General features: G+C 42.4%; 2 protein-coding genes across 2 annotated transcripts; both read left to right on the top strand.

The window, feature by feature from the left end:
- On the top strand, positions 1-5,320 carry LOC140363105 (G-protein coupled receptor 37-like 1). Its single transcript, XM_072449440.1, has 4 exons — positions 1-792; positions 1,483-1,809; positions 4,141-4,500; positions 4,678-5,320. The coding sequence occupies exons 1-4, from the start codon at positions 202-204 to the stop codon at positions 4,840-4,842; spliced, it is 1,443 nt and encodes a 480-aa protein (XP_072305541.1). The 5' UTR covers positions 1-201; the 3' UTR covers positions 4,843-5,320.
- A 2,757-nt stretch (positions 5,321-8,077) lies between these two features.
- Positions 8,078-12,086, top strand: LOC140363104 (ADP-ribosylation factor-like protein 8A). Its single transcript, XM_072449439.1, has 7 exons — positions 8,078-8,484; positions 9,070-9,150; positions 9,624-9,697; positions 9,804-9,897; positions 10,098-10,165; positions 10,251-10,321; positions 10,875-12,086. Exons 1-7 carry the CDS (start codon positions 8,362-8,364, stop codon positions 10,925-10,927), a joined length of 564 nt encoding a protein of 187 aa, XP_072305540.1. The 5' UTR covers positions 8,078-8,361; the 3' UTR covers positions 10,928-12,086.

Genomic DNA, 12,086 nt, shown 5'->3' with positions numbered 1-12,086 from the left:
TTTTTATGCGTTAGATTTTTTTCTATCACTTCCATATATCTAAACTTTCAGAGCATTCCTTGTGGACACTGTAAAAAGTGAAATACTTAACCATATTTTAAGATGTTTCAATAACATTGAATACTTACACTAAAATATTTTTTCCAGTCTTATTAAATGCAATAGTTTTGCAATTAATTCGTTACATTTTTTTGTAGAACAATGGCTCAGTTTTTTGTGTCCTGGCTGTATTTTTTCGCTCTGCTCCTTGTTTATGAAGTCCACAGTGTTTCGGACCAAACCAAACCCTCTTCTCAGGTGGATCCAGACCAAGTGTGGATTGGGCAGATCCTGGAGAACCCCCTCTCTGAGATGTTAGACCTGGACGTAGTTAAACCCCGGCGTCAGGTCCGGGGGGCTGAAGAGGAGGATCAACAGTCGGCCTTCGGTCAGTCCCTGGAGAACGACTCTGTGACAGTCTCCGCCTCCAACCTGAGCGTGCTGAATGAGTCCACACCCGAGCCAGGCTTCAGGAACCCTCTGTACCCACTGAGGGAGGGGTCGGCTCTGGGTTGGGTCGTGCTGGTGCTGGGGGGGCTGGTCTTTGTGCTGGGGGTCGGTGGGAACATGGCTGTCATGTGTGTGGTGTGGAATAACTACTACATGAGGTCCGGGTGGAACTGCCTGCTGGCCAGTGTCTGTCTCTGGGACTTCCTGGTTCTGGTCCTGTGTCTCCCAGTTATTTTGCTGAACCAACTCTCTGACAGGAGGATCCTCCCTGACATCACCTGCCGCATGGTGCCATATATGGAGGTGGGTGGGGCGCACACACTTCTATGATACATTCTGCTAAAACTGTTTGCATCTCAAAAACATACCTGATGTTGTAATGTGTTTGTCCACACTTGAGTAATCCTAATTCTGATGCTGCCTCTTTCTGAAAGGATGAAAAAGCTTGCATCTACCTCCTCCCCTTTTCTCTTACTCAATACAAAGCATCTATCTGTTGTCTCGTATTGTTAAAGGCTGTCACAATGTTGCATTTCGAAGTGGAATTTGGGACTCCTGCCCAATTAAAGTTCGATAAAATAAGATGGTCTGAATAGGGGTCAAATTATAAAAGATGTCCATAGACCTGATAATAGTCCTCTCTAATCCTGTGTGGCCTGGTCCGAACAAACAGAACCTGGAGAGATTCCAGTCTCAAATTCAGGTTCTCTATCATACTTGACGGTTCATTGACTGTCCTAAGTATGTTTGTGTTCTTGAACATTATAATCCACCCAGGTTGCCTGCCTGATAGTGTGCGAGTTTGTATGTCTTGATAAATCAGATCAGGGCAGTTGTTCCTTAGTGTTCTCTGTTTCTGTTGACTGACCTCCAGAAACCACCCAGTAACAAGCTACTTCTCCACTGCAACGCTTGTCACTTTTTGGTATTCCTAGTGGATGGTGTAATTGCACAGCTCTCCACTAGTCCTGTGTCCTCTGTGTCTTTTTGCAGGTGGTTTCCCTGGGTCTGTCCTCCTTCACTCTCTGTGTTTTGGGGATCGACCGTTTCCATGCAGCCACTTCATCACACGCATCTGATTCGTCGGACAGATCTTGTGATGCGGGTCGTGTGGAGCGCTGCAAGTCTGTTCTGTTGAAACTTATAGTTGTGTGGCTAACAGCTCTAACGTTAGCATCTCCAGAGCTGTTCCTGTGGGAGTCCGGCCCCCTAACGTTAGTCGGCGGACGATTGGTCGATACCTGCATCCTCACAACATCATCTCCTCTGACATTGCTCCTCCCAGACTCTCTGCACTCGCTGCTGCTCCATTATCATCAGGTAAATACAAAAATGTTTGCATGTATAAGAATTTGTTTTCCTATGGGGCTTCCAAGCAGTTTTACATCAAGGAACAAGTCACCCATTCAGTCCAACACGTTCACACATCAGTGTATGTGCAGATACTGGAGGTAAAACAGGCTTAGTATCATTCCCAAGAAACAAATGGCAGTATACAACAGGAAAGCTGTGATTTAACTGCAAACCTATGGGACATTCGAACAACTTTCAGTCAGACAATCGGTCAGGGACAGGTGAGACATCATCTGTGCCATTAATAAGAAAGAATACTGTCTGGCTGTGTATGTTGACCCGTCTAAAGTCTTCGATTTAGTTGACCAATCGATCCTACTCACCCAACTCCAACACATAGGTCTCTCAGAGTGGCATGGTTCAGAAGTTATAGCAATGAACGTATCAGTCTGCACGTGTGGGTGTGTTACCAATCTGCTCCACATCCCATAGCCATGGGGTCCCACAAGGGACTATCCTGGGTCCCATCTTATTTAAAATATATAATATAAATGACATTGCTCATGCAACTAGAAATTCCCTCATTACTTTGTATGCAGATGACACAATTGTGTGCACATCCAGATCATTCTTAAACAGCCATATGTACAAATCAGTTTCAACATCCTACATCTTCTTTCTACATCTCGTCTTTTACAGCACTGCAGTTTATCAGCTAATTTACTCTCACCTTTGACATCAACAGAGTACTTGCAAAATTAAAATTCAGAATTTGCTTTCTTTATCAAAACATCAATAATAACAGTCCTTCCCATCATGGATCATGGTGATATCTACAGGTCCAATTCAAAAACCCTTCTCCATGAACTTGATGTTATCCATCACACCTGCTCTCGCTCTGTCACTCATGCAGCTTGCAATTCTTTCTGTCATGTTTGTTTCTGATTAGTGAACCTGTTTTTACGTTCATATTGTAATCCCTCATTCATCCAGGAGTGTTCCATCATGTAAAAAGAATAGTCACCTGGACCTTGTTTTGAAAAAAAAAAAAAAAAGACATTTTGGCTTTCATTCAAAAGTCTATCTTTTGAATTACGGACCTGCTCTGAGAACTCAGATATTTATCCTACTCTGGGCTGCGTAAGCCCTGCCCACTGGGAGGGGCTTCCTGATAATAGCTGTAAATGAGATGTGCAGAGGGCAGTGAAGAAGACGATGGCAGTGTTTATAGTCTGCGCGTGTTTCATGTGGATTCTACAATAGAAATCTGAGCTAGCTTCTCTGAAATCCTGTTAATTTTCTGAACCGTCCGCATAATTAAAACATTTTCCCTGACATCGATGCGGAAAATCAAGTCTAGCGAAATTTCTTCATTTTTTGCCGAAACACCCCCTCGCCCCCAAAACAAGGTCTAATTGAATCTTTTTCTACTCTTTCATACTTGTCATTGTATATAGTCCAAATGTGAAATCTTTAGTGTTTTATCTGTATATTATTGTGTATTGTTCACACTGTTGCTGTGTTCTTAACTACCTGGATAAATAAAGGCTGAATAAAATAAATGTTCTAAGGGACAGGGGAGTCCTGTGGGAGTGTGACAGGTGAGGTCTGAGGGAGTGTGACAGGTGAGGTCTGAGGGACAGGTGAGTTCTCAGGGACAGGTGAGGTCTGAGAGAGTGGAACAGGTGTAGTCTTAGCGAGTGGGACAGGTGAGTTCTTAGGGAGTGGGAGAGCTGTGGTCTTAGGGAGTGTGACAGGTGAGTTCTTAGGGAGTGGGACAGGTGAGTTCTTAGGGAGTGGGACAGCTGTGGTCTTAGGGAGTGGGACAGGTGAGGTCTTAGGGAGTGTGACAGGTGAGTTCTTAGGGAGTGGGACAGGTGTGTTCTTAGGGAGTGGGACAGGTGAGTTCTTAGGGAGTGGGACAGGTGAGGTCTTAGGGAGTGGGACAGGTGAGTTCTTAGGGAGTGGGACAGGTGAGTTCTTAGGGAGTGGGACAGGTGTGGTCTTAGGGAGTGGGACAGGTGAGGTCTTAGGGACGGGTGAGTTCTTAGGGAGTGGGACAGGTGAGTTCTTAGGGAGTGGGACAGGTTAGTTCTTAGGGAGTGGGACAGGTGAGTTCTTAGGGAGTGGGACAAGTGAATTTTTAGGGAGTGGGACGGGTGATTTCTTAGGGAGTGGGACAGGTGAGTTCTTAGGGAGTGGGACAGGTGAGGTCTTAGGGACGGGTGATTTCTTAGGGGGTGGGACAGGTGAGTTCTTAGGGAGTGGGACAGCTGTGGTCTTAGGGAGTGGGACAGGTGAGCTCTTGAGTACACCTGTCGACCTTGTCTTCTCTAACCCTTGTCTCCTCTTTCCTAGGCCCGTTTATGGTGGTGTTTCGGATGTTACTTCCTACTGCCAGTGCTCTTCACCGTCCTGTGTCAGATGGCAAGCCGTAACGTCACTCCATCAGCCAATCAGAAGTCTCCTTTACGTCATCATGACGATTCAGAGTCCAATCAGCGCAGGGCTCTGGAGCGGCAGAGGAATGGTGCCCTCTTATGCGTGTGTGTGGTGTACGCTTTGTGCACCGGGCCTGAACACGTGACCAACATCGCCTTGACAACCGCCCACATCAGTGTCACCCCAGATATCGCCTTTATGCTCACCCTCTTACATCACTTCCTGCTGTTCCTCAAGGCGGCTGTGTCTCCCCTGCTGCTACTTTGCCTCTGCAAGGTCTGTTCACTTTTTAACTATGAGTATCACATGCATTTTTAATAATAGTACATCTAGAGAGTAGGGGTTTGTTTATCCTTTCTTCTAATTTATATCTCAAATACATGAAGTGAAAATATATAGGGATGTAGTGAAAGAGTGAAGGGGAGTCTAATCTGAATCTGTTCTTGTCTTCAGTCTTTGGGCCAGGCGTTTATGGATTGCTGTTGCTGTTGCTGCTCTGAGTGCCAGCCAATTACGTCGCAGGGAAGCCCCGCCCACATCAAACTCAAGTCCAACGAAACGTCAATCTTCTTTGACAAAGCCAAGGACACGTCGGCTATCTTGTCCATCTCCAGCTGAAGACATGGCCTTCTTTGTCTTGCACATGGTTCCCTTTTAACAGTCATTGTTTTACTTTTTTTCTTTCATAGATTTATTGTTGTTTTGTGACATCACTGTGAATCAGTTGTTGACATTTACTGTAAAGTAGCATTGAGACAAAATTGAGCACAACCGCAAACCTTTTCTTAAAAGAACACACCAGCACATAATGTCAGGAGCATTGGACCAAATCTGAGCCTTTTTAAGATTTTACCCTGGATTCTAGTCAAGTTATAGCTGGTGGAATATTGTGTGTTAAAGTGCTTACAAACAATTACAAACAATAAGTGGTAAATTTTAAACCGAGCAAAAAAGCCATTTAGAGTGGCAGTTTAATTTTGTATACAGTGCAATTTGGTAAATGTTATATAAATGATTAATTTGAGAAATTAGCTAATTTTGTCTCGAATGTGGAGGCTTTCATTTTGTAATATATTTTTGTGTATTCTGTTTAAAATGATTTTAACTGTAGATAACAGCTAATGCTGAACTTGCACAAACTGGACAAAAGGAGAGGAAATGTCCTGGAGGTTTATAACTAAGAAAGGACAACATGATTGAAAAGGGAAATATGTTGAAATTGTAAGTGAAATGGTTTCAAAAAACTGCTTTGGAACAAAACATTGACCAATTTCTTAATTTCTGGTTAAAAACAAATATAAATACTGTGTAGTAAAAAATAAAATCTCAAGTTCGTCCATCCTAAATAAATGTGGGAATTTGTTCTGGTTAGAGATCGTGTGTAGCATCTCTAACTGATAATAGTGGGTTAAAGGAGAGTCGTCTGAACCAGGACCAGGAGAACCAAGACATTCTGCTTTGAACCAAGACGAAACCTGGATTTACCTTGGACTGACCGAATACAAAACCCAGAGCTGACTGCCACAGTGAGTCAAAGCTGGAGTGCAGAGTGGAGGTCACGGGAAAAGGACAAATCTAATCAGAAAAGCTTATAGAAATATTAATGTTGTAGCACTTTAACTGAAGCTAACAGACCTCAGACTGTCACAAAATATAAATGTTTCACAATAAAATTGTGTCAATATGCAAATGATGCCTGATTGTAGGCCTATTCATTTAAACCAGGATACACTAGACAAAAATAGAAACATAATCAGGACAAAAGTAGTTTTAGACCAGCCTCAACCAGAACTATATCAGAAGGGAAAAGCAGAAGAGCAGAATCTTCTATAAAACAGCTTTAACTGGGTCTAAAGTAGGTCTAAAGTAGGTCTATACCAGAACAAAACTGGCCCTGGGTAAATTCTTAAGTTGAGTTTAGATCTGCTCTGAATATTAACAACTCCACCACTGACACATCACCAGGACAACGGCTGTGACCTCTGACCCTGTCGCTACAGAGACACAGAAGGGGGCTGATGGGAAATGGAGTTTGGATGAGTACCAAGGACTTCATGAACTTTCAAAAGAATAACACAATGGGCGTAAAGAGATGCAGGACTGAATCGGGACTACACGAGTTCCAAATGGTCTTAGGCTTTCAACTAGATCAGAAGAGCAAAGTCTGGACCAGAGATGCTTAGGATGTCCAACAGCATCAGGTTTCCTAACCCTAGAATGTTCTCATAACTGTGATCTCGCTGAAGGACATTATGTCACAGTCTGGACCTGGTCTAGACCGTTCCAGAGCTGCAGCACAATAATACACTCCGGGAGTACAAATTAGACAGAGCTTTATTCTTGTTTAGTTGGAGCACTAGGTTTGAGGCCAACTCCTTCAGGAGAATATCACTGGCTCTTGGTGTGTATGAATGAGTGAGTGTGTGAAAGGTTCGTTAGTGCAAAGCCCTTCAAGTAGCTTGGAGATAGAAGAGTACTGAAGGGTGAACATTTAAATAAAAGAACTGTTTCAACCCCGATTTAGACGGTTCTGCATTGGTTTAATTTATTTTAGTGGTTCATTTCTGGCTTTATGATTATATATTTTCAGGCAGGTTTGGTTTTGCCTCAAGTTCACTTTTTCCCCCCATTGAGCTCATGTCTCCTCTCTCTCCCCTCTCCTGTCTCCTCGTCTCCTCTGCTAAACACCTCCGCTGGTGAATAAACCCAAACGCGACGTGAATGACAGTGAGTTGAACACAAAGCGTCTCTGTTCCCGTCTCCACAGAAACTCAGCGCGCTTAGGCTCACGGCTTTGTCCCCGCTCCACACACCACTCAACAAAAACACAGAAAAAAAAACTCTCAAAGCTCCAAACTCCAGCCGATGATGGGTGAGAGAAGGAGCGGGAAAGAGGGAGAGAGAGAGAGGAGAGACTAAGAGAGAGATAAAGAGAGAGAGTGTGAGTGTGTGTGGGAAGCACGGGGTGCAAGAGACTTAACCTTCAGAGGGAACATAAACATGCTTTATTATGCTGAAGTAATGGGAAAAGGTTAGGAATAAGTTTATCTAGGAAATGATTGGACAGAAAAATACAAATTTAAAAAACACATATAAAAGTAGGACATAGTCTATTGGCAATAGGCTTTCGGTCTGCGACAACATGATTAGAAAATAAAAAATACGAATGACCACAAATTGTCCTATCTCAAAACGCCTGGTAAATGAACTAGTTTCATTAAAAATGTACAGGCGCATTTTTGTCGCCCGAGCAAATGGGTGACATAACGCCCTCTGGTGGCCAAATTGCTTAAATTACATTGCAAACTTTATTTGGATCAAACAGGCGTAATCAAAGGTCAACAACTCAAATCACAAAATACATTAGCCCATTGTTGTTAAATGTATTTATTATTATTTATATATTTACAAATTTCTAGTTTTGATGATCTTACTATCATGTTTAATTGTTGTGAATGAATGAGAAGTAATCCAGCAAACGGCATAAAAATAATAATGTTCACGAGAAACTCTTACTTAATTAGGGAATGAGGAAAATAAATGTACCCAATCTTAAAGCGTAATTAAAACATTTCCTATTATCTCCACAAGAGAGCAGTGTAAAATGACCCTATAGATTTCGCTCTTTTTATGCGTTTCCGCTACTTCCTTTACGAGCCCCACCCAAACCGGAAACTGCCTTTTCACATTAATCAAAAATAATAGAAACGCAACGTCAACAAAGCAGTACCATCTTATTCATTTCAAAAATCAACACCCAGGCAATACATCAATACATTTCACATGTTTTGATCAAAGCAAATGTTTGTTTGTTCTTTTATTTCATTCTGAAATGGTGATTCACACAGGAAGTGGTGTGTGCATAACATTAAACTTGACAGAGCAGAAGGCTAACAGCTAATAAACATCCTTGCATCCTTTCGTCCCGTTTATAGCTGAAAAATATATATTTAGTTGAATCCTTTGGGTTTTCCGAAGAAATCCATTAGCCAACACTTCTCTTCAGGCGTTGGCAGTTCTTTCAGCGACTGTCAGCCTTGGGAAAAGGTCGAAATTGTGACGTTTTTTTTAGAGAAGTGAACGGGGCGACGGAGATCGTGCAGCCGCAGTTAGCATCGGGAGCTAGGCGAAAACAAGATGATCGCGTTGATTAACAAGCTTCTGGACTGGTTCAAGGCGCTCTTCTGGAAGGAGGAGATGGAGCTGACGCTGGTGGGGCTGCAATACTCCGGGAAGACCACCTTCGTGAACGTGATCGCGGTGCGTGGGGCTCGGTGTGCGGGCAGAGGCAGGGCAGATGCGCCGCTGCAGCTGGAGCCTCTTTGTGTCGCTGGTGCAGCCTGGTTTGACCTCGGCTCGGGACTAGTCACGGGTTTAGACACGCAACATCACAACATAAGATTATTACGTGGGATAAGTGTGTAAACATGAAGGCCTGTTGTTGACACGTTGTTTGTAAGATGTAGTTTCAAAAAGGGAAGGAACTCGAGCCTGGTTTGGAATAGCCCGGGACGTGGACCGCGCTAACACCAGATAAACGTATTTATTGTAGGATGAATCACTTTAGTGCAATGATGTACTTCCAACGCTGTAAGTGAAGCAAAAGAAAATCCAATTTATAGATAGCAAATCCAGGCACAATGTAAGATCAATACTGTATTTCAAGAAACAATCTAAGCGGCCTAGAATGCTTTCAGGAATAACCTAACCAGTATAAATTAATTACCAGCTCAATATATTACTTTTGATGTTAGTTCATTATATAATAATCATTGTGTTGATTATCATTGCATTGTACACATTGTTCAGCCATTCACTTAAAATATGCTTTCTCTGTTTTTCCAGTCGGGCCAGTTCAGTGAAGACATGATTCCCACAGTGGGCTTCAACATGCGGAAGATCACCAAAGGAAATGTCACCATCAAGGTTCACTTTTCACTCAGTTCTAACATATTCTGACTGAATACAGTTAGCACTTTGCTCACACCAGCAGTGTCTTGAAAGAGCAGCCCCCTTTAATTCCCTATGTAGCCTCGCAGAGGGAGGAGATTAGAGGAAGTGACGAGGAGCGTGGTGCGGTCCAGACGGCCGGAGCAGAGTTGAACTGAAGTAAACTTTCTGCAAATTCAGTGCGAGATTGCTGAGGCGAAAACCACTCAGTTACCACCTTTTGACAGACGCTTGCATGGACTTGGTTGAAACCTAATCACCCCCTTCCTTTGATAACTTCCTGTGGAGTGTAAAGCTCTTGCTGCGAGCAGTAGTGTAATGCAGAGTCTAAGTAGCTGCACCAAGGACACTGAGTTGTAATGTCATACATCTGGGATGCAGGGCCCAACTACAGGTCATCCATACACTGCCCTGCATTAAAATTGTCCCTATGTTTATGTGTGTTTTAGTTGTGGGACATTGGTGGCCAGCCCAGATTCAGATCCATGTGGGAGAGATACTGCAGAGGAGTCAGTGCCATTGTGTGAGTGTCTTACTCCTACTACTATTATTGTTTAAATGTTAATAATGTACACATTTCCCCAAGTTCAGTATTTAGTTTACTAAGAATACATATATTTTTTAAACAGATACATGGTGGATGCCGCAGATCCAGAGAAAATCGAAGCGTCAAAAAATGAACTCCACAATCTCCTGGACAAACCACAGCTGCAGGGGATACCGGTACCTTTCTATTTACATATTTTTAAACATTCACCATCCCTTTCCTGTCGAAATAATTATAATCACACATCTTACTACATCTACAAAACATCTAATCAACTCTCTCTAATAGATGGACCCACAATCTTTCATTGTAAACACAGAATAGAAGCCTCTTAAACTCTGCGTCTGTTGTTTGAGTGGACTTTGTTCTTTTGCAGGTGCTGGTGCTGGGGAATAAGAGGGATTTGCCGGGAGCCCTGGATGAGAAGGAGCTTATCGAGAGGATGTAAGATCTGCTATACAAACTACATAATAAGATACAGTTCCATGAGTGTCCACCAGAGATGTAACTAATCCAGCCAATCCCACAGGAACCTGTCTGCTATCCAGGACAGAGAGATCTGCTGCTACTCCATCTCCTGCAAAGAGAAAGATAACATTGGTATGAGACACAAAATGAACACTGCCGCTATACTTTAACTAGATATAATAAACATCAGATGAAATAGTAGTTGGAAAATGTTCTGACTTTATCTAATATTTATATACTCCAAATCACAGGCACAGAAACACATTTTTGGCCTACATGTTCCTATGGAGGAGCATGACATTTGTTTTTAACTTGTCTTGAACCTCCACTGGCACCGGCATTAGGAGGGAATTGGACTCTTTGCTAAAATGTCTGGTTGGGGTAAAAAAAAATGTAACTTCAAATTAGACTTGAGATGAAAATCAAGATTTCTATCAGTATTTCCTGTTCACACTAAGCATTTTTAACCAGAAGTAGGCTACTTTTTACTGCTCTATAATGTAATAACAAACATGTTGAACCATTGCGTTTGCCCTTTTTACATTGCTTTCTTTTTGTATTTTTTTTAGTAGAGAGAAAAAAGGGGTTTTAAAAATCCAAAGCCCAAAATGAAGAATGATAGTCATTTTCAGCCCAAACTCCTCCAGCTGTGCATGTATCTGATCGCTGCCCTCTGTGTCCTCAGACATCACCCTGCAGTGGCTGATCCAACACTCCAGGACCAAGAGGACCACATGAGACTCCCTGCTCCCTCCTCTCCTAAAGTGCCCTCCACTCTCATTGTCATCCTTGATCATGTGACATTAGTATTGGCAACGCTATGGCTTCAAATGAGCAGAATATTGAAGTGTATTCTGGTGATTTGTACTTGTTTTTACTGAACTGAAATATCCCAACCACTTTTTAACATTGGAGCTAAGAGCGTTTTAAGTTATCTTGATGTGTACTAAACCAGGATACAGTCGGGAAGATACTTATGGTGGTTCCCAAAACCTCCATGAATCACAACTGGAGAACTTAGTTACTTGGGTCTAAAATGACCCGCATCATTGTAACTTTTAACAGGGGGACAATATTAATGGAGGGCACTGAACCACCTTCTGTCTCGTCCTCCCACCTTCCCCTCTTCTCCTACCTCCTTGTTTTTCGTTTAGTTTCGTTAAGCCTGGTCTCCTGCACCCACACTGCAGAATCTTCAGTATTTAGCAACGAGAACTAATGACAACCCTCTGGAATTCAAAAACGGGTCAAATGCCACTCCTCTCTGATCAATATAAACACCATCTTTGGGTCCTGATCTATAAATGTTGACTTCTAGTAAATATTCACAACCAAACCGAACTCTCTCTGATTGGTTGTTCCTTAAAGCAGTGTCCGTGCAGACTTTCCCGTAAGCCCTCACTTCTCTTACCACCTTTTCTCATGGATGTCTCCTTTTTATTGCACTGTTTTGTTTTTGTAAAATATTAATGATCAAATCCTAATAATGTTAATATGAAGAAGAATAACTTTCTTGAAAACCGTTGTGCAGGCTTCATCCTGATTGACTTTGGGCCCCCTACAGTGCAGACGGGTGAACTGCAGGGGGGCACGGTTTGAAGAGATGTGGCTTTGTTTTAATTAATTTTCTGTTTGTTAAAAAAAAAACTCATTTTTCTATGATTTGTAATTTTTGTACATTTTGTTAATTTTTTTGAAGTTGGGGCTCGTCCTTCTCTCCTTCCCTCACACCTTGTCTCCTCCTAGGTCCTTCCTCCGTCTGATCTCAGTTGTATTCAAGTCCGTAATAATAAGATTGATAATAATTGAAGGTGGGAAGGACGGTCTCTGATTAAAGCGTCATGTTTTTATTTAAGTATTTTGCTTTGTGTCAAAAAATAAAAGAACTGGATTAAAA

This window comes from Eucyclogobius newberryi, unplaced genomic scaffold, assembly GCF_026437365.1.
Source record: "Eucyclogobius newberryi isolate DKJ021-1_F unplaced genomic scaffold, fEucNew1.0.hap1 SCAF_17, whole genome shotgun sequence".
Taxonomy (NCBI): Eukaryota; Metazoa; Chordata; class Actinopteri; order Gobiiformes; family Gobiidae; genus Eucyclogobius; species Eucyclogobius newberryi.
This window is presented reverse-complemented; position numbering and strand designations above follow the sequence as displayed.

Coding starts and splice junctions, on each gene's coding strand:
- LOC140363104 (XM_072449439.1), top strand. CDS start 8,362: ATGATCGCGTTGATTAACAAGCTTCTGGACTGGTTCAAGGCGCTCTTC. Junction 9,151..9,623: donor AAGGAAATGTCACCATCAAG/GTTCACTTTTCA, acceptor TGTGTGTTTTAG/TTGTGGGACATTGGTGGCCA. Junction 10,166..10,250: donor AAGGAGCTTATCGAGAGGAT/GTAAGATCTGCT, acceptor CCAATCCCACAG/GAACCTGTCTGCTATCCAGG.
- LOC140363105 (XM_072449440.1), top strand. CDS start 202: ATGGCTCAGTTTTTTGTGTCCTGGCTGTATTTTTTCGCTCTGCTCCTT. Junction 793..1,482: donor GCATGGTGCCATATATGGAG/GTGGGTGGGGCG, acceptor GTCTTTTTGCAG/GTGGTTTCCCTGGGTCTGTC. Junction 1,810..4,140: donor TGCTGCTCCATTATCATCAG/GTAAATACAAAA, acceptor CCTCTTTCCTAG/GCCCGTTTATGGTGGTGTTT.